This window comes from Eptatretus burgeri, chromosome 2 (assembly GCF_056783735.1).
Source record: "Eptatretus burgeri isolate ZD-2024b chromosome 2, Ebu_testis_v1, whole genome shotgun sequence".
In the NCBI taxonomy this organism is placed as follows: Eukaryota; Metazoa; Chordata; class Myxini; order Myxiniformes; family Myxinidae; genus Eptatretus; species Eptatretus burgeri.
In genome coordinates, this window is record NC_140962.1 from 16,555,267 (window position 1) to 16,577,358 (window position 22,092).

The following is a 22,092-nucleotide window of genomic DNA, read 5'->3' on the forward strand; positions in this document are numbered from 1 at the left end:
AGCAGCATGGGCCAATGACACACCTTCTTGCTCATTGCCACTCGTAGATAGCCATGCTGGAGGAGCTGTCCCTCGCCCGTTTAATGTTGAAGGGCCGGGGCTTCTTCCTCCTTCCACCCCCCCCCACACCCCACCCAGGTGTGTGGTAGGGACATATGGCAGTGCATTTTGTGAACCATAGGCCAGGCATGTCTGTAGGGAATGCCTGGAGTGCCTCCATCTCGCTTGTCTCCCACCCAGTCAGACCCGAACTCGGTGGGGGTTGGGGGGGGAGGGTACGACAAATAATGAGACAATCCTATCCTAACTATATAACACTAAAATTACTTTCCCCATCCAACCAAGTGGGGCACACCAGAAATCTTTGCCCTAGCTTTCCCCGGATCCATATCTTCACCTAAATCTAATCAGTTCGTCCTTGTCACACACTTAACCTGTTCACCAAATTTCGTCCAAATCCATCCATAACCTTTTGAGATATCTTGCTCACAGATAGGCAGACAAAAACAGACAGGAGTCTGGGATGAAAACATAACCTCTGTCCACCTTCCGTGGCATAGGTAATGAAGATATCAGAGAAAGACTTAAGTTCCAACAAGTGCAGGAGTATGTAAATCCAGAATAAAATGGTTTGGATATATTGAAAGAATGGAGGAGGAAAGGCATGTTAAAAGAATATAACAAAACAGGATGAACAGTAGAAGGTCAGAGGGATAGACCAATCAGTAAATGGAAGCAAACAGTGGAGAAGGATGTAATGAAAGAAACAAAACGTCCAGTCCTAGATTGGAAAGGGTGGAGAACTGTGGTTCGGGCCTTATGCTGCAGAGTAATGGGAATAAAGGTTAAAAAAATAATTTGTGTGTGCTTCAAACTTCAACTGAACAAAATAAGTAACGTGGATTGGTGAAGATCAAATTTCAACTACCCCGACTACTTTAAAAAGTACTTGGTTGTGTTGTACTTGAACAGAAATCTTATCATGGAGAAAGCTACACATCTAAATATTCCATGGCCATGTATATTATTCATGTTACCAGGGTCAAGGTTTAAGTCTATGTATCATTAGGCACCCTCAATCTCATGAGCAAGGGATACTTTTCTTCCGATTAATAAACAAATGAAGGATGTGTTCTTGCAATGATAGTGCAACAATATATTTGGAGTGTTCACTGAGGTTTCAGGGATGATGGCCCAAACACAAGTTCAAAGATTGTCAAATGGAGTTATTCCCCTGGCTTAAGCAGGTGATTAAAAAAAAAAATTTGAGAAGATAGCTTGCTTGTATGTGATAGGTATGTGATACAACTCGCCACTTTCTTTTAATACTTGAGACCATTTGCACTTGGAAATTATAGTTTATTCATTCTCCTAATTGTTCCATTCCTGAACAGTATGTACATGTGCATCATGAAAAATGTACCATGTGTATTCCACTTCCATAAAACAAAGTACCTGTCATTTAGTTGGGTAAAAGTTAAGGATAATATAAAATTGAACACAATCATTTTGCACAAACCTGTAAGTTGCTTTGATTTGTTTTTTTTTAACTATAATTAAGCGTTGGACACCAAAAAAAAAATAAAAAAATAACTGCATGTTGAAAAGCATATGCCAGTCATTGTGATGCAAACCAAGTGACTAATCTGCTCAAACAACAAAGGGATACCCCTACCCCGATTTAAAACGTATCCAATTCAAATGTCTGTTCACATGTGCTTGCAGGAGTTGATGGTGAGAAATGATTCCAGTTGCGGCTCCACTATCGGACCGATTCTTTCAGCACGTCTCGGTCTGCGCACTGTGGATCTTGGTGGCCCCCAGCTGTCGATGCACTCTATTCGCGAGATGTGCTGCACATCCAGTGTGGAACAAGAGTTCACACTTTTCCAGGTATACCTGCTACAGGAAGGTGTATAAACAAGAAAAAGAGCAATCAGATATTGCAGACCCTCACCAGGACTTGATTTGTGTGGTGTTTGTATGCTTTTGTGTGGCGTTTGTATACTGGTGTGTTATGTAATTAATGAGACATAACTGTAATTGCGAGCAGTGATGACTGAGCCAAGACATCCCACTTTGATGCAACCTCGCTTTGGTTGGACACCTGACCCTGACCCATGACGTTTTAAAAAATTATTATTCAATTGAATTTAGAATGGGATTAAAATAAATTCAATTCAAATGAAATGGAAGACCAAATAGGTACAGTCCTGCATTGGAGTAATCAGAAGGAACCCAAACAAGCAAAAGGCAGAGATGACGTCATCAGGAGGAACCTGGATAGGATTTGGGTTTCAGCTGATACTCCTCGACCCTCAAACCCATTCAGGCACACCCAAATGAGCCTTATTAAAAAAAAACATAAAAAAAAAAAAGAACCCAGATCAAATAAATTAAATAATTCTGCCTGTCAGACCATGTACCATCAAGTTGAAATTTAAAACATGTATTCCCTATCACCAATAGATCATAATTGTGAAGTTTCATGTCGATTGATTAAGTGATTCCAGAGAAAACAATTTTATATTTTTCCTCAATCCAATATTGCTGTCAAACCACGTGACATATCAATTATTCCTTTACAAACTTGTACACCCAAAGCTTGGGGGAACATTTGTGTGACGTTTCCCCTCGATCTATCCAGTTGTTCTGGAGAAGGATTTTTATAGGTTTTAGGGTAAATCCAACATGGCTGCCAAACCATGTGATCTATGACATCATATGTGTGAACCTTTTGTTCCTCATGGAAAGGTGGTCATACGTGTAGTTTCATCTCGATCTGTTTAGCCACTTCAGGGAAGATATTTGAAGGTTTTTTTTTTTTTTTTTTTTCCCAAACAATATGGCTGACGTTCCAAACAATCACGTGACATGACGTCATCAATTTTTTTCTGTGGACCATTTTATCCTGAGATTACCCTTAAAAATTTTCAGAATCAGATGTCACGTTCTACATATGCAATTACAACATCATAACGAAGACACCTATGACGTTAAAAAAAATCGCATATTCCCATGAGGAGAACTTGCCGTGTGCCAAGGTTCAATTTTTTCCTGGGTGCGGTTTCAGAAATAGAGGTCCAAAGTTTTTTCCGTTTTTCCAACATGGCTGCCACACCACGTGACCTGTGATGTGATAATTGATTAAAACATTCTACATGAGTAGTCACACCTATGGTGAAAATTTTGTCTGAATCCAACAAGCGGTTGTGGAGAAAAACACGAAAGTTCTGTGCAGACAGACAAACAAACAAACAAACAGACCCAAATGCAATGTCCTCTCCTTCGGTGAGGGTAATAAACATTGGAAGTGATTTATGAAGTTCAATATTTTTGCTTTTGAAGTTGTACTACACAACATGGTCTACTTTAAATGTGGATGAAAATATGTACTTTTTAAATTCAAGGAGCTTTAAAGCAGCAGGAGGCTATTTGGCCCATCATGCCTGTGTTACATCAACAATCTATTAATTTATCAACTCAATTCTTCAAGGGTGGAGGCACAGGGACATCAGCAGATTGTGTGTGTTGTTGATTGTTATCTCCATAATTTGGGTTTCAGAAGGTGAAACGGAGTCCTCCCAGGACTCCAGTATCCACCGTTTCAGTGAAGGATCTTGATTTATGGGCCAAGTTGTGTTGTTCTCAGAGTTTTGTTCCAAGGGCTCTTTTCAGGATCGTCATTGAGGTGTGTGTGTGTGTGTGCGTGCGTGCGTGCGTGCGTGCGTTTCACAGTTTTCTGCAAAAGTTTGGGTTATTCCAATGATATTCATACTTCAGGTTAAATCGATCAAATTATCAGTGATAAGTCTTATGTATTTATTACTGTAAATTAACAGCCTTTATAAATGCTTGTGTGACAAACTGCTCAAGTAAATAACAAGAACAGTGTAATTTTATGGTATCAGTCAATACTTTGTGTCTGTCCTTTGCCTTCTCTTTTCTCGATGCCTCCTGTATGCGACTGAAGCACTCTTCCAGGAATATTGTGCCAAATATCCTGCAGTACATTCCACAGTTCTGTGCATAAGCATAAGCTGAGAAACTTCAAGTGCTTGTCTTGCCTTGAGGAGGTTCTTCTGGGTCTTCCTGGTCTTTTATTGTCTTACAAGTATTGAGCCCGTTTATTTCAGGTGGTGGAAAGTGTATCTCACACTATTGTAGGAGATCTTCAGCTTTTCTGCTATTTTCTTCTTCGTGTGCTCTTCTTCCCGCAGAGGTTGGATCTTCACACGCTGTTCTGTTGAAAGTTGCTTTCTTGGTACCATTCTGAGCCCACTCATAGATTTTCAAGCATCCGAACAAGTTGATGAAAACAAATTGCACATATTCACCAATTTGCAACTTTTATTTTGGTTTCTTGTAATTCACATTCATATAACTGGTGCTGATTACTTCAATAATCGATTATTATTAATATTATGATTATTATTATTATGTATTGTACAAAAATCCACAAACTGTTTCCTGCATATTTTATTTGTGGTAAGTGGATATTCCTTGCACGTGATGATATAATATGCAGAGCAAAAATAAAATTTTCATTTTCATTATTTATTTATATACTTTATGGTAACTGTGATATTGAATTGACTTTCACAGAAATTTGAATTATCATCTACCTATATTGCACACTTCTAACTTCCCACAAATGTTTAATGGGGAATAGTACCACAAAAGTGAAAATAACCCAAACTTTTGCACAGAACTGTATACCGTAAAACCCCGACATTCGCAGAGTCTCAATTCGCGTAACCCAGCTACTCACGGGTTTTTTTAATATATACTGTTCATACTTTTGTGGCCCCCATGCTCCAGCGACTCACGGGTTTTGCAGACATAAACCATTGCCACCCACGAACCCCCAGCAATGGCCATGACTACCCACTAGTGCTGGGCCGATATTGGCAATTTTTTGGTTATCGGCATCAGCCGATTGGAGTCATTGTGAGTGCCGATTACCAATTGCAGTACTGTATACAACCCAAAACTCTTGCATGGCTTTCACCCTTGCTTAGGGAGAATTTCATTAAACAAATTAAAAAAAACAACGTTGCATTATAAACGTTTTAAGGAGATGTGTATAAACATTATTCTTCATAAACAGATGGCAATTGCTGTGTGACGGGTAGAAAAAAATTGGGCTCAGTAATCTGGAAAGCATGTTAATATGGTAAACGACTCAGAAATTTATTTTGATTTGAAACTCACAAAGAGAAACAACACAACCTTTTAAAGTACATCTCCGAGTCGTATAAAATAACCAATTGCTTTAGAAAGAGCCACTAGTACAAAGGAATACGCGATCGTTAGTACGCTGCTGAGATCAAAAGTTAAAACCTACTGTACCTCCTTCTTGGCCGTACCAAGATAATGTTACCAGAGCACAGGTAACAAGGTAATTGTTGACCTCATGCTAAGCTTGTTAAATCACCGGATGAGTATCCCCCACTCGTGCGCTGATACTACCATTTTATAACATCAAGTCAACAGCCGATCAAGTTATTGAAATCTATCTGTGCAGGTTCTTCCCTACATCTTTTTTCTTTGTTGCTTTCACACTTCTTTCTCGTTTTTTTTTCACAATTCTTTATTCATTTTTTCCCCATTCTCTTTATTCATTCTAATTCGTGCTTTTTCTTCACTTTCATCTCTATTCCTCTCTTTCTTAATCTATCTCTCTCAGGAGAAGTGAATTCTTGCAGAAATTTTTCCGTAAGGTTCACTTGACTGCGCCTGGATGGGTTTGGGGATTATGGAGTTGCGGCTGAAACCCGAATCCTATCCAGATTCCTCCTGATGACTCCATCTTTGCTTTTTACTTCTTCACATTCCTTCTTGGTCTTTTGTTTCATGACTGCATGAACGATTGTTTGGAACGGAATCCCTTTGTAACCCAGAGATTTATTGTACTGTATTTTGTATAAAACTTGCTTTTCACATGACCAGACAAGCATAAAACGCTTCATTTTCAATAGCTTATCTTCGACATACAGGTGGTGGACAAAAAGATTTGGAAACGCCAATGTAAAGTTACTTATATTAATAGAGCGTTGGGCCACCACGTGCGGCAAGTACGGACTGTATGCACCATGGCATACATTGGTGAGAAAAAGTTTGTGAACTCTTTGGAGTTTCTGTATAAATTTGACCTAAAATATGATTAGATCTTCATCTAAGTCTGAATAATGGATAAATAGAACCTGATTAAACAAACAGCACACAAAAAAATCTACTTTTTCATTTATTTAATGAGCAAAATGATCCAACATTCAATTTCTTTGTCAGAAAAAGTATGTGAACCTTCAGGTTAATCAGCTCAATTAAGGGCATAATTACAGTCAGGTGTTTCAATCAATGGGATGATAATCAGGAGTGAGTTTGGGTGACCTTGCCCTGTCTGAAAAACATAAACTTTATTTGTCACTATCAGTCTCATTGTCACCACATAAGTTTGTGGAACCGTATCATGCCCCAATCAAAAGAGATTTCTGAGGACCTCATAAAAAGAGTTGTCGATGCTCAGTGGTCTGGAAAGGGTGACAAAATGATTACTAAAGATGTTTGACTCAACCAATCCACTGTCAGGCAGATCGTGTAGAAATGGAGAAAAGTCGACACCATTGTTACTCTTTCCAAGAGTGGTCATCTTACGAAAATCATTCCAAGAGCAAGGCGTACAATAATCCAGGAGGTCACAAAGAACCCTGGGGTAACGTCGAAAGATCTGCAGTCCTCCGTTGTATTGGCTGTCAGTGTTCATGAGTCCACCATCAGGAAAACACTGAACAAGAATGCTGTGCATGGGAGGATGGCAAGGAGGAAGCCACTGCTCTCCAAGAAGAACATTGTCACCCATATAAAGTTTGCCAAAGACTACCTGGATGATCCAAAAGACTATTGGAAGAATGTCCTGTGGACAGGTGAGTTGAAAGTGGAGCTTTTTGGCTTAAATGAGAAATGTTATGTTTGGCTAAAAACAAACACTGAATTCCAACATGAGAACCTCATCCCAATTGTGAAGCATGGTGGTGGGAGTATCACGGTTTGGGGCTGCTTTGCTGCCTCAGGACCCGGACGGCTTGGCACCATTGATGGAACCATAAATTCTGGATTGTACCAGCAAATTATACAGGAGAATGTCAGGACATTAGTCTATGCGCTGAAGCTTAACAGAAAGTGGGTCATGCAGCAAGACAACAATTTGAAACGCACAAATAAATCTACAACATAATGGCTAAAGCAGAAGAGATTTTGCATTTTTGAATGGCCAAGTCAAAGTCCAGACCTTAACCCAACTGAAATGCGGCAGAACCTGAAGCGAGCGGTCTATGCAAGAAAGTCCACAAGTTGAAGGAGTTGTTAGGGTTAGTTGACTCAAAACTCTGAGTTGAAGGAGTTCTGTAAGGAGGAATGGGAAAAAAATTCCTCCAAGCTTATGTGCAGGACTGATCAAGAGTTACAGGAAATGTTTGGTTGAAGTTATTGCTGCTCTCAAGGGGATGCCACCAGTGACTGAATGGAAAGGTTCACATACTTCTTCCCACAAAGAAATTGAATGTTTGATCATTTTGCTCAAAAATTAAATTAAAAAGTAGATCTTTTTTTGTGTGCTGTTTGTTTAATCAGCTTCTCGTTATGAATTATTAGGACTTAGATGACGATCTGATCACATTTTAGGTCAGAAAATTCTAAAGGGTTCACTAACTTTTTCTCACCACTGTACGTACACACACACACACACACACACACACACACACACACACACACACACACACACACACACACACACACACACACACACACACACACACACACTAGGGTGGGCATGCAATCACATAGAAAAGTTCAAGTGAAGATGGAAGACAACACAAGATGACAGTATGCGGTCACCTTTAAATGTCAGGTGCATATTGTATAAACACCGCATACACTGTGGACAGAAGAAAATTCTGCACAATGCAACACAGGTTTGGGAGGGATGGGGAGTACACAGCAGTGTGTAATTTGTTTCATTATTGCAAATGTATAAAATATCCTGTGATGCGAGATTGTTATTCGTGGTTGAAACCCGATGGGAGCTTTAACCAATAACTCGCGTAATTGGTACATCCGTTTGCAAATCGAAATACAAAAGATACCCAGCCAGTTTGGAGGCCTATAAATTTGGGATCACAGTGTAGTCTCATAGCTGTACAACTCGAGCAGGGGTAGACATTAACTTTCAAACTTGGCTGTCCTTCAGGTGAGGGATAAATTTTACTTGTCCGACTCACAATACAATTTGTCTGAAATGTTGACTACTCTAAAACATGACTCCATCTTAATCTATGCTGTCCACATGACGATGCTCATATCATAAGCTCACCTGAAGGTAGTTCTGGGGAGCTTATGGGATGGCACGTCGTCTGTCCGTCAGTCAGTCTGTCTGTCTGTCTGTCTGTCTGTCTGTCTGTCTGTCTGTCTGTCTGTCTGTCTGTCTGTCTGTCTGTCTGTCTGTCTGTCTGTCTGTCTGTCAGTCTGTCCACAAAAACTTGCAACTTCGTTTCTGAAACTACACACACACACAATTTTGATGAAACTTCACCACAACCTTTATCACCCAGTATGTACCAAAGTTTGTTCATGGGATTAATTTTTTTTTAAAGGGGTCTATTTGGGGGTTACCCCCCAAAATAGGTATTTGCTTTCTTCTCAGAAACTCCAAACAATTCCAATAAAACTTGATTACAACCTTCATCACCCATGATGTTCCAAAGTTTGTTCATGGCATGATGAGGTGTGGGGTTTAAGCGGGGTTTTACGGGGGAGGGGGGGGGGGGTTGCTCCCCAAAATAAGTATTTTTCTCTCTTCTCAGAAACGACACAAACAATTTTGATGAAAGTTGACTCCAACCTTTATCACCCGTGATATACCAAAGTTTGTTCATGGCATTAAAAAAAAACCATAGGTATTTACTTTCTTCTCCATTACGTATTTTGTGGGTTATCCACTCCTACCTGTTGTTCCCCGTTTTTGTTGTTTTTTTTTAATCCAGCCACTACCCAGGTGAGCGCCCAGGGGTATTGCCCATATTTTTTAAGACTTTCATGCTAATTTCTCAGTGATACATGCGCGCGATTCGTCATGTCTGTCAGGGATTATCTCCAGTCAGACTCGATATGCTTAATAGCAGAAAAATCCCCTCCCACAAATGGCTGATGATATTGCTCAGGTCAAAATTATGTGTACCAACTCGAAGAAGTTTTGAAATCTGTCCACATAAAGGTACGGGTCTGATATACATGTCAAGGCTCAAGGTTTGTGGTGATATCTTGTACTTGCTCATGATGCGATGGCTGCTTTCGCTTTCAGTGTTCAATTACAATGGACGTTATTGACAGTATTTCTGTGATTTCTGGTGTTTTCAGCCACTAAATATAAATGTTCTGGAACAAGCTCATAAATATGCTTGACATGCGTTTTTATAAATATCGAATTATCCAAAAGATAAATGGCACACTCAATTGACTTGTGTGATCAGAATTTTCATTTGTACCAGACAATTAGTCAATCGTTAATGTCGAGCCCAGTAGAAGTAGTTTTAAACAGCTAAACATCACTTCAGCAAAGTGTCAGTACAAATTGTAGCCATCCAACTGGTTTTGCCCTTGCTGGAGACGTTTCAGAGCCCTGTGAGCCACAGGTCAATTGAGGCAGCATTGTGGCATTCTATCCCCCCACTCTTACCCCAGGCGTTACATTCTAGAATTTTTGCCTCTGCATCTTGGTCTCTACACATAGTTTGCTGCTGTTCAAACTGAAAATTGAAAACTCTTGTTCTTCTGCTGTATTTTTCGGCGTACAAGTCTACTCCCCCCCGCCCCCCACCCCGGAACTCCGGGCTTTGACTTGTTCTCAGAATCGTTTTGAGACATCGAATTGCGTAAATGAAAAAAAATTGTGGGAATATGGCTGTGCACCTGAAATACGGTGTCAGCGAGAAATGTGTTTGGGACTGGTGTAAAGCGAAGGATATGCTGTGGACTACCAAGCAAAACAAGAAGGTTAATCTTAGCTGCAAAACTAGGTGGACAAACATGCAGTGCTTCTTTTACAAAAAAAGTGTCAGCTGTTATTGAATAATGAACTGTGACAAAATGTAATGCTGTGCTATGATTCTGTAACTTGTTTAAAATACTGTGCCTCCATATGGTAACAAACATATTGGAAAAACTATTCACATTCCCAATTAATCCGAAATGTCGTCCCACAAATTAGTTCAAATATGATGCATAAGACAGCTCATTAATATTCATGATCCTCAAAGTACCATCGGCATTGATGCGTTATGATAGTGTGAGAGAGGAATTAACAACTCTATTGCTCTGACTGACAGTTTTACGAACTATGGTAGTTGATTTGGCTTTGTCTTGCACTATACTCCAAATCGTCTTATCCATGAATGAAGGAAAGAAAACTGGGGAAATGAGCCAATTCGACTTGTACTCCACGTCGACGTATATGCCAAAAAATACGGTCGGTAATCATCATGTTGAGGCATTTTTGCGTACTACAAATGGAGTTCATATTGATAGTTTGTAAAAAGGTGTGTTACCTTTACAAGCTCTGAATATGGAACTCCATAACCATTAGGGGTCGGTGAGAGAACATTGTATGGTTCCTACTCACCAAACTCTACAGCATGCGTGACAATGGTGGTATTGACAAGGTGGCAATACTGTTGGAATAGTTCTTTACTTTTTGTTTGAAGTTTTTTTTATTTTTAATAAAAACAGTAAAACACCTTTATTTATCACCTTTATTTTTTATTATTCTATGATCATATATATATATATATATATATATATATATATATATATATATATATATATATATATATATATATATATATATATATATATATATATATATATATATATATATATATATATATATATATATAATTTTTTGCTTCTTAACTGACACATTGCATGACAATTGAAACATTCGTTGTGTCTCGTCATAACTAGAATACAGAAAACCTACGTTTTGTATTTTATTCAATGTCCACATTATGAAAATTGTTTATAGAGGTTTTCGTATAATGAAAATATAACCTATATTCTCATGCATTAATCATATGATCTCTAACCTTCTTCCTGCCCTCTCTCCTTCATAAACTCCCACACTCAGGGTTTTTTCAAGCATTTTCCTGCCATTGACAGCCAGCTTACTTTGGATTAAAGCCCAGTGACTTTGGATCCTCAAAGTGTCGTGATTGATGGACATGGAGACTGAGATCTTTCTACTGATGCAGTAATCCATTTCAACACTTTTTGATGACAAGAAATGCAATAAAATGAATAACCTAAAAAAAAGTTTGCTCATGTGATGTTAATTTCATAATTTTTTTTTTCTTTGGGAGAGTGGGAGGTGGTTTCCTCTAAGAAGTTTTGCTTTTGGGTTGTCTGTCCGGCTGTCTGTGATGATACAGTCTGTATAATGATGCAAAGATGAATTGATTCGATTATGGGGTCAAGACATCAAAGGTCAGAGGTCCCGTTAGGTAAAAGAAAAAATTCTGTTACCATGCTAACTTGTGAACCAGTGATGGGATTTTGACCAAACCTGGAACAAGTATACATTTATGATGCAAAGGTGAACCGATTAGATTTCTGCAAAAGGTCAAAGGTCAGACGTCATGTCAGGTAAAAATGTGATACTTGAGAACAGCTGACAGCTGAAAGGATTTACATCAAACTTGGTGCAAGTATATATATATGATTATGTAATAACTTGGGTGGAGGCATCTCGGTCGACGTTGAAGAGTGACTTTTTTTTTAACCTCAACCTGAGTTTCCTGTCATCAAGGAAAGGCTATCTTGCTACTAAAAATGCTAAGGCACAAGGTGGGTCACTAAAACTCCCTCCTTAAACTAGCCTCGGAAGCTTCACACATCCATTTGTGTTGAACCCGGCTGCTGATTCGGTACCACCTGTATGTTGGAGGAGGAATTTTGAATTTGGCCAGGGTGCTAGTGAAAACCTCTTCTTTGCAAAAGGCACCCTGGGATCTTGAATGCCCATCAGCAACGAACGCTGACAAATGTCTCATTTGATGGATAACACAATCGGTGGTCGCAAGATTAGCCTGTGAAGCACGTCTGATGGTTTATAGTCTGGTTGGGAATTGAACCCAGATTAAACAGCTCAAAGATGCCACTGCTGTACAATCCTGTAAGGCAGATAAGCTAAATGGTTGAAAGGCTTGTTTGTGTTTCAAAAACAAGTTGGACTCATGCAAAACCAAACAATATGGAGCATGATACATATGGCAAGCATAAAATACCCATAGTATTTCACAGATTTTGAAGGGGTTTATTGTAAAGCTTACATTAACTTTTACACAATGCAGCCAGCCCACCTGCATTGCAATTATTATTTCAATGGAAAGTGGTTGCTTAATCATAGTTTCATTATCATCCATTTCAAAAAGTTGTGACAGCTTTTTTTGCTTGGAGTACCATCGTAAAGGCTATGCATATAGTTCGACCTCAGGGTAAATGTTACTTTAAACAAGAATCATTGTATATCGATTAGATTAATTCAAATTAATGCATTCAAGGTTTAAAGCTATAGATGTCAGGAACAGCAAATTCAGCTGAACCTTGACTTCATGTATGATGGTGAAATCTTCATGTATGAGGTTCATACGGACCTGTGCTTGGATGAGATGCACTGACTCTCGTGCTGTTATGCAGGCCGGTGACTGTCAATTCAAGATCCTGTACGCGCTGGAGGATGTCATTTAATAGCAGGGCAAGTGTGCTGTGGAGATCTGTAAGGTGTACAGTGGAGAGAACAGTAGGCATGGATGTCCCATACCATTTAACTTGAATAACTTTTGCCTGGGGCTTCTAATTACCATTGGTTCATACAAATATTATGGCATTCATGGGGCATTTCATTGATCATCAGATTTATAAGGACATCCATTTTAGATAAGCCATATCTGTGAAACAATTGTACAATGAAGGGATCATCTGCATATTTATTCTGCAACAATCTCTTCTCCATTCCAACACACATTTCAAGTTTGTTTACTCAACCCCCCCCCCCCTTACTTGATACACATCATGTAATGGGAATATTTCCCCATGTACCCAAATACAAAGCAGGTTTTTGAAGCCAATGCCATGGCTAAAACATCAGTATTTCTGCAAAAACAAAAACGGCACTTTCGTCCCACCTATACATATGGATATAAAAAAAATTACATTTCCTTTTGAAAAGAGCAAGCCTTGGGGCTGGCACCATGACCAAACAAGACAGAGCATTCAACAATGCAGGTTTAAAAAGATTATTTTAAGAACCATTCAAGTGTTTTCAAATGGTTACTTATGGCTAAGATTGCCTTACTGAAGGTCAACAAGGAACTTTATGCCTTGTTGTTGGTTTAATGCAGTGGTTCCCAAACTTTTTTGTCCATGACCCAAAATTTGAAATCACATTTGCCTCACAACCCAAATGATACTGGTACCTAGTGTACATATGATAAAAATTGTCAGAGAAAATGCTTTTGATATGAAACCCCCCTTCAAAAACAGATTTTGAGGGGGGGGGTTCAAGTTTGGGTCACGACCCTGGGTTTGGGAAACCCTGGTTTTAATGGATAGGGTGGTGGGCTTGGGATCCGAGGCTCCTGAGTTCAAATCCCACCCTGCTGTTGAATTAATACCAGGTGGGGTTGTCTCTGCATGTCATCCTTTCGAGGTCGGCAAAATGAGTTCCAGCTTGCTGGTGTCCTGTGTCGGAGTGGCGACCCGTCCAGGATTGTGCCCAATAGCCAAGGAGACTGCTCAGGCAGCACCAATGCTCTGCACAGAGTATGGTCCCAATGGATGGAACAAGGAACTTTGATGTAGGAGACCATTCAGCCTAACCTGCCTGCGCTACACCAACACCACATAAAATAAACCCTTCAGGCTACGAACTTAATTTTGCTGGGTGGAGATATTCCATATACAAATAAAACTAATGTTTAAAAGTTATTATTATGATTAAGCCTCCCCTTAGAGGATAGGGAAAGGCTTAAAGCTGTTGTAGAGTTTGTTTTACAATTAGCACCCCCAAATTTTAATGGTGCCCCAGAGTTTTAGATCCTGACGAGTACTAAACCACCATTTAGGTTTGTTTTTGTTTTTTTCCTGCACTGCCAATTTCCAAACTATCAATTTCCAAGCCATATCACAGAGCCGGCTGGGACTATCGGAATGAAATTTTGCATCAATAATGTAAATAGAAAGTATGCAGGGGTGATCTATTTTTTGACCTAATTAGACATTTTAACTTTTTTCACCATAATTCGACTGATTTGGCTGATGAGAACGAAATTGCGTTGAGATGGCCTCGTGCAAGGCACATTTACACTTGGTTTACATCATACCCCTCTGAGTTAAAGGTCATGGTCAAAAGGTAGTCTAAAATACCAAACAAACAAACACTTTTTTGTCATCGCTCAAATTTGCCACTGTGGAATTTCAAATGTGGAAATCGCTGGGCCTTCCAAGATGTTCTTGGATCATAATAGTGGATCCGGACCGATGTTATGCACCTGATATTTGATTTGTGTGCTTAATCTACTTTTTTCGGATTGTGACCTAATTAACAAAATCCACCTTTTTGATCACAACTTGAATAATTTTCCTCTGATTTTCATGATGTTGAGTTTTATGGATAGATTGCAGATGGGGACATTTTCTTAATTTACACTCTATCCCTAAATGTTGAAGGTCAAGGTCATATCGTGGTCCCAAAAAAAAATATGGCCATCATTGGATCACGGGCCAAGGGTAAGTTGCGAGCGATCGCGGTCGGGGGAGGCTTACCCTTGGTGATCACAAATATCTAGTTTAGTCTTTTGGTCTTGTTCCCCTTTCTTAAAAGAGGGTTTCTTATTGCAACACATCCTTTAAGTTCTGATTTCAAAAGTGACCTATGGACTGTTGATGGATGGACAATGATACTTGAGCCTTTGCCAGTTCTGTTGTCGACTCAATGTTCCAAGTCATCTTTCTATTCCTTCAGGATATTGTTAGTCATGCGGTCTTCAACGACCATCACGCTGCCGAGCAGACATGGGACGAAAATGTTTCTGCGTCCGCCGGGTTAATTTCGCATGAATCCGAGTCTCCGAATACAAAGATTGCGGCAGGACGCCAACAGGAAGAGCTTTGCTGTGCTTGTCAACGTTCTGCATTTGAAGCGTGTTCGCGTGAGCCCAATCTTCCCGTTGAATAATCCAATTATTTTTGTACAATGGAGCCCGCTTCTGAAGACCACACATTTAATCAAAACAGGGGTATATGTAAACAAGGAAATGGGGAAAGGGGAGAAGGCATGACTGCATAGCGGTGATTACAGTCAATAACTATGACGGCACTCGGTGAAGCGGATACCACTTCCAGGCTAAACAGTTTACATATTATATCCCACTAACGGGCTGGATCCTAATCCGAATATTCACCAAAATCGAATCAATTTGTCCTTGGCACACACACAACACATCCACCAAGTTTTAAAAAAGAGCTATATCTCGTTTTTAGCCATGTCTCTCAATGTTGAAGAATCATTTAAAGAATTATAGTATCCAGATCCGGATCTTCACCAAAATTTAACAAATTCATCCTTGGCATACACCCAACCTTTCCAACAAGTTTCGTCCAAATCCCCCATAACATTTTGAGATATCGTGTTACACTGTACTTCATCTTTAGCCCTATCTCTTAAGGGTGAGGAATCACTTAAACAATTGTCGCATCCGGATCTTCACCAAAATCTAATCACTGCTTCTTAGTTACATACCCAACCTGTCCACAACTTTTTGAGATATCCTGCTCACAGACAGACAGACAGAGACAAACAAACAGGGGTCAAAACATAACCTCCGCCACCGAATAAATAACTGCACACAATGTGCACCCAAAACCACGACAGTCTTCACATATACACTGTAATTCATTCACTTGGCGGGGAACACAGGACAATCCAGGAAATTGACGAAACAAAAGATAACCTATGCTGTGTGGGCCCCTCACACACGTGGCCCAGCTCCCCACAATCGCTTTCAGCTCATGCTTTACCCCACTGTGTGTGTCTATACACACACACACACACACACACACACACACACACACACACACACACACACACACACACACACACACACACACACACACACACACTACGGTTTTGTAAAACTTACCCCAGGCAGGGGAAGAGCATACATGGACATGTAGGTGACACGAGGATGAGTTATTTCAATAGCTAGTCTTTGTATAGATAGTCCTTGTCAAAGTGCTGCTCGGGGTGGGCCTGCATTGGCTTGGATGCATTTGTTTTGTGTAATGTCTCCCCCTCCCCCTTTGTTACTTGCAATATTCCCTCCTTTACCCCATCGGCCCGTTTCAATGGTCCACCAATAATCTGCCCTCCATCAAGCATCCTTTCAACAATCCCTCCTTCACCCCCATCGGTCTTACCTTCAATCCCATGGCCGTTCAGTCATCCTTCGGTCATTCAGGGTTCCTTTCCGTGTTCTCTCCATCTACCCCCTAATCTTTGCTCATTCGCTCATGATAGCGAGCTAAAAAGTATAGTGATCCAGTCATGAATATTAAGTATAATATAGCAGAGTATAATTGTTTTTTGCTATTTCCAATCTGTCTCGATTGTCTTTTCCATAATTGGTCTGCACAGTGTACAAGTAAGGTTAGACGGGACGTTCTACCCCAATAATTTGCTTTGTCAGCCAGCACACATTCACTGTCACGCTTGGCAGTAATCCGAGTGTGCGCTGAGGGCACTGATCCCAATTAGCTGGCCATCCACAGGTAAGGTATCACACGAAGTAGTGTAACCCTGGCCAGATTGGCCATGCCAATTGGCGTTCGTGGTTGTTCAGCAACCCGCCGGTGTATGGAGTCATTTGTGCCTGGCAGCCTCAGGACCGAGCATTCGGGAGGGACCCAAGTGCTTCCCTTCGTGGCAAGCCTCGAACCCCGGATCCATGACAAATGTGGTGTCAGGAGTGGGATTAAGTCCTGGGGGCTACAAGCACACCCCCAAAATTATAAAGAGCTGGTTAGCCAAAATTTTAGTTTAAAAGTAATTGTGCAGCTATGTCAGATCTGATGTAATTGTGCAACTATGCCAAGGCGAGCAGATCATCCAGGTAGGTTTTTATGAGTATGGTGGTTTTGGGGAGGAACTTATGGTAAACGGAATTGCATATGACAATGACAGGGTGCAGTAGGGAGTGCCATTGAAAATACCACAGAGCTCATAGACTCCCAACCCCATTCCCCCAGACAATATTGTGCAGGATAGCGGATCGGCATCAACAACGCAGTCCGGCAACGAACTGATGATGCTGTTCATGAGACAGATTATGGCAAAGATGGATTTTGGGCTGGAAGCGATGGGCAATAAAATGGATGTACGACAGGTGGAGTCGAAGGTTATGGGGGATGGTTTTAAGTGTGACATCTACTATAATGGAGCTAAGTGTTTATCATCTTCTCCTAGAATCTAGATGAAGTGTCAACGGTCCACAAAACTCAGATATATTGTACTTAGTATACATGACTGGATCGCTATACTTTTTAGCTCGCTATCATGAGCGAATGAGCAAAAATTAGGGGGGGGGGGTTAAAAAGTGAAGCTGAGGCTGCCGAGTATTAGCTATGCACCCCAAGGTACATCACCGACCGTGACTGGTCCAATGCTATCATGTGCCGAGCACAGAACAGACCAGTGACAACAGGATTTTACTATAATGGAGCCAAGTGTTTGTTATCTCCTCTTTGATGAAGCGTAAATGGTCCACAAAACTCAGATATATTGCACTTAGTTATACTCGACTCTGGAATGCTATACTTTCTCCCTCACGAGTGAAAATGTACATACTCGCTCATTATCGCCTGTTCCTGGACTACATTTTCAAAAAAATGCTGTGACAACATATTCGGTGTCTCCGCTTCAATTACTATCTGATTATCTTCAATTCATTACTGACTATCTTCAATTACAACCCCATAAAAGCCACTCAGGCATCAACGCTTCATTCAGACAAAGTGGCACGCGAAAAAGGAACAAAATCACGACTGCAGATCTCCGAACCGTGAAGGATAACACAATCCCATGACTAACACCACCACCGCGAAGCATTTCCTTCAGACGAATTTCCTCCTCCCCATGGATGCCAACCTATGGGGATTGTCTGTGCTCTTACCTTTTAAATGCTGAGCGTCAAGAGGGTAGCAGCATAAACCATTTAAAAATTTTATGGTACGACTTGGCAAGGGTTTGAACTGTCGACCTTCCAGACTCGGAAGCAGATGCAATATAGAATTGCCGAATTTTAGTGTGATAAATGGACTCCAGTAAAATGCTAAAGCCCCCCACAAACGAATGTTATGGGTCCCCAACTCACCTCCTCTAATTATTTTGTGATATTTTACACCACTGTCCTCCATAAAAACACAAACACATGACATGATCACAGCGTACACGACATCAGCATGCAATGTCTCCATTTTCAAATGTTTCATCGGAGAGAAAACTAATCTAGTGTCACTGTCAATGTCACCGACACCACCTTCTCACCTTTCTCCTCCAATCCCTCTCTTTGTGCTGTGATGCATCCAGTTGTTGTCCCACTGTATTCCCTTTGTCACCCCCCCCCCATTTTGTTTGTTGGCCCATTCATTGCCTCCTGTCGTTCTGCTCTTCCATGAGCCTCAATACCCCTATGAAAGACTTGAAAAGTTTGTTAAAGATTAGATTTCTGTTACAAATCAGTTTAGGCATACGCACATCTACCACTCAGAAGCTCAAGTCCCAAAGGCACTGGTTACATCACAAGTAGACAGTCGATGTTGATAAAATGAATGACTAAATGTTCTCCAGAATGAATTATCAAGTGTTCATTATACAGACACTGCCACATTACCCGTCGTGTAGGGTGATTGTATCGTCCCCCCTCGACACTCACTGAAAATTACACACACAAACACCTCGTCCATTATAGCAGATGGAAACGCAGTGATCCTACAAAGGACCAAGCTCAAGGATTAAAAGCATCAATGGGCACGTCGGGCCAAACGTTCACTTGTACCCGGTGTCGTTAGAGTACTCTTTACTCTGTGAAGGCGCGAGAAGTCGATCTGCGTCGGCACTCGGGGAAACGCGTACGGAGAACGGTTTGGAAGCAACGGAACGTTGATCGAAGTATTCGAACTGCCGTGAGACGCTGGGTGAAGCTGACGTTTCGGACGTGAACCCTTCATCGGAGCAAAAGGGCGAAGGCTTAAAGCCCGTGACATCAGTTTCTCGTTGCTTGCCATGGCGGTTAGCATACCTCTCGAGCACCATCCCGTCAATTTCATCCACAGTCGTTCAAACACCCTGTGAAGACCCTTACCAAAGCTCCCTTGGAAAGGGGGTGACCCAGGCTCCTGCCGAGTGCCTTCCCGCACCATGGTGCGCACGTACTTCCGGCTGAGCTCCAGCACCTGCTCCCGCAGCTCAGCGCTGCTGGGCTCCCACTCGGACCGCTGTCGCACCGTCAAGTAAAACAGGAACAGAGCCCAAAGCAGGCCAAAGGCGACAACCACCACTCCGAGGCGCTGACGTAGGCGCCGGGACGCTGAGGTCTCTACCACGGGCATGATACGAACCGGTCCTGAACCTGTCTTGGGGGAGGGAGGGGGGGGTCTATCGATTCTCAACGATCAAGAGAGACCCCTTTTATGCCATTTACCCTGTCCCGACGTGTCCTCCAAAATGGACCACGATCTCTCCGTCTACATCGACGTGTCAAACTCGAGCGCCGTAAAAGAGGTCAAATCTGTGGCGTTAAGTGCTCCACTTCCTGTAAGTGAACCACACTCTCCCTGCGTAGCCGAGCCGTGCTCAATAGATGAGAAGCGATGGAATTATTGGCCGGGAAAGGAACCACGCCATTTAAACGAGCCTCGAACGTTGCAAACCGTTAGTTTACGAGCACAGCCTTCGGCACATGCCATGTTCAAAATGTTCCACAAACATAAATACTGTAAATAAAAGCGTATACATACATACATACATACATACATACATTTATTTTCTTTTTTCCGAAGCAATCTTATACGAGTATATTGCAGGATTTATTCGGGACATTACTGTATGTCGTTGTGAGACCATTTCGAACACTGCTTCACGACTCTGCACGTTGGTTATTTCATCGACAATTTATACACGTACAGGGCTAAAACTACTCGATGACCCTCATGCTTCAATAACACGCACGATGTACGACGATTGATGTTTTACATTTAAATGATACGAGTGAGATAACACGAGGAAATAAGTAAACAGCGAGTTGGACGTCACTGAGGTCATACACCGCCCTTGGAGTGAACAACGATAACATGGAAATGCGCTTGTCGCTGAAAGCGAGGAAAACGTCAGCTTACAAAACAAAAATAAAATAACACGAGATGCGCAGTTTAACGTCCATCTGATTCCGAGGGATGACACACACGTTGATGAATCGCCCTACTGTGCCGACAAAAACACGAGGAACCAGCTATCATGCTATCTTTGGTCTCATTGTCGCTGATCCAGGTCTTCAGGACAGATGTTTGCCGCCTTATAGCGTCATCCACCATCCGGATCTTTTCTACCCCCATTAACCCGATCCCCAGGTCTGCCTCTTTCCGGGTTTCCTGAGGGTTTGCGGCTTTGTTCATCTTGTTTCCACCCCGTGGGTCCTCCCCTACATATAGCTCTTGCGCCGCAAGTGCGACATGGAGCCCCCCGGAACCATCACAGGCAGGCAGAGCCCGTGGTTCTGCAGGTCAGCGAGAGAGCTGGCTTGACCTGTGGCAGCAGCTTTTGGGCAGAAAAGGAATGGATGTGGCTGTTTAGTAGTACAGGCTTTGCCTCCATGGGAACTCTCTTACAGTCCGTCCTCTCCAGCAGAACCCCCACATCAGGCAAGCCTATTTCCACTGTTTGCCAGCCCGTTTTTTAAGGATGGCTGATGCTCCACACTGTCGTCACCAAGGCCTGCCCGCCCACTCAACCAAAATCCCCACCTCAAAACTCCTTAGTCCATCCCTAATGCTTGAGGCATCACCCTGTGGGCACCTGTACTTGTGCCCCAGTTGGCCCACAAGGCTGCAATCTACCAAAAGGACAGAAAAGACAGATTACAAAGGATCTTCTCCTCCTCCTCCTCCTCCTCCTCCTTCTCTTCCTTCTCCTTCTCTTCCTTCTCTTTCTCCTCCTCCTTCTCCTTCTCCTCCAACTCATTCTCTTTCTCCTCCTCCTTCTCCTTCTTCTCCTCCTCCTCATTCTCCTTCTCCTCCTCCTCATTCTTATTCTCCTTCTCTTCCTTCTCCTTCTCCTTCTCCTCCTTTTTTTGTATACATTGTCAAGGCTCGTATGAGAGTGAACACACAACGCACAGCAAGGGGGGGGGGCATGAGACAAGAGGGGCAGGAGTGGGAAGGACAAAACAGTGGAGAACAGAGACATTTGGAGATCTGTGGAAGGGAGAGGGATGGGGCGGGGAACATGGGGAATACAAGATGGACATTACAGGAACTTTCAGGAAGAAAAGCAGGGAATTTGAAGGAGGTGGGCTTGGCGTGGATTAATGGGGGTAGAAAAGATCGAGCATTTGGATGGGAGATGATGATAAGAGGTGGTGGTGACCAGCTGTTTTATAGGCCTGGAGGGAAGAGTGGGATTGACTAGAGTGAGGGAGTTCATTCCAAAGGTGGGAAAAAAAGAGGAATGAAAGAGTGAAGGTGAGCAGTGATTCGTGATTTTGGTAGTTTTACCAGAAGGGGGTTGCTGGCGGACCTTGAGCGCCCTGCGGAAATATGGGGGGAACATATCTCAGACAGAGAAAGGGGGGCGAGGCCGGAGAGGATAGAATAGAAGAAAGAAAGACCACCGACCTGCCTGCACTGAGAGAGTGAGAGACCCAAAGACTCAGCCTCATCGCGGGAGATGCCAATGATCCGAAATGCGTTGGTATCCACAGCGTGAAGCCA

The 22,092-nt window shown here is 41.8% G+C and overlaps 2 protein-coding genes across 5 annotated transcripts in view; one reads left to right on the forward strand and one right to left on the reverse strand.

Moving 5' to 3' along the window:
* DNPEP (aspartyl aminopeptidase) overlaps positions 1–11,374 on the forward strand; it is an 80,542-nt gene extending 69,168 nt beyond the window's left edge. For all 3 annotated transcript variants that reach the window (XM_085864000.1, XM_085864009.1, XM_085863991.1), the window contains 2 exons: positions 1,726–1,893; positions 11,180–11,374. In XM_085864000.1, coding sequence (XP_085720126.1) covers positions 1,726–1,893; positions 11,180–11,230 — 219 coding nt within the window. In that variant the 3' untranslated portion in view covers positions 11,231–11,374. The remainder of the gene's footprint in view (positions 1–1,725; positions 1,894–11,179) is intronic.
* Positions 1,339–20,061, reverse strand: CCDC126 (coiled-coil domain containing 126). 2 transcript variants are annotated; one of them, XM_085864039.1, is made up of 3 exons: positions 19,470–20,061; positions 12,705–12,824; positions 1,339–1,899 (listed from the first exon to the last, which is right to left on the reverse strand). In XM_085864039.1, exons 1-3 carry the CDS (start codon positions 19,714–19,716, stop codon positions 1,880–1,882), a joined length of 387 nt encoding a protein of 128 aa, XP_085720165.1. In that variant the 5' UTR covers positions 19,717–20,061; the 3' UTR covers positions 1,339–1,879. The 2 variants fall into 2 exon arrangements, with proteins under 2 accessions (XP_085720165.1, XP_085720156.1); XM_085864030.1 differs by having other exon boundaries at positions 1,339–1,902; positions 19,470–20,059.
* Positions 20,062–22,092: the final 2,031 nt, after the last annotated feature.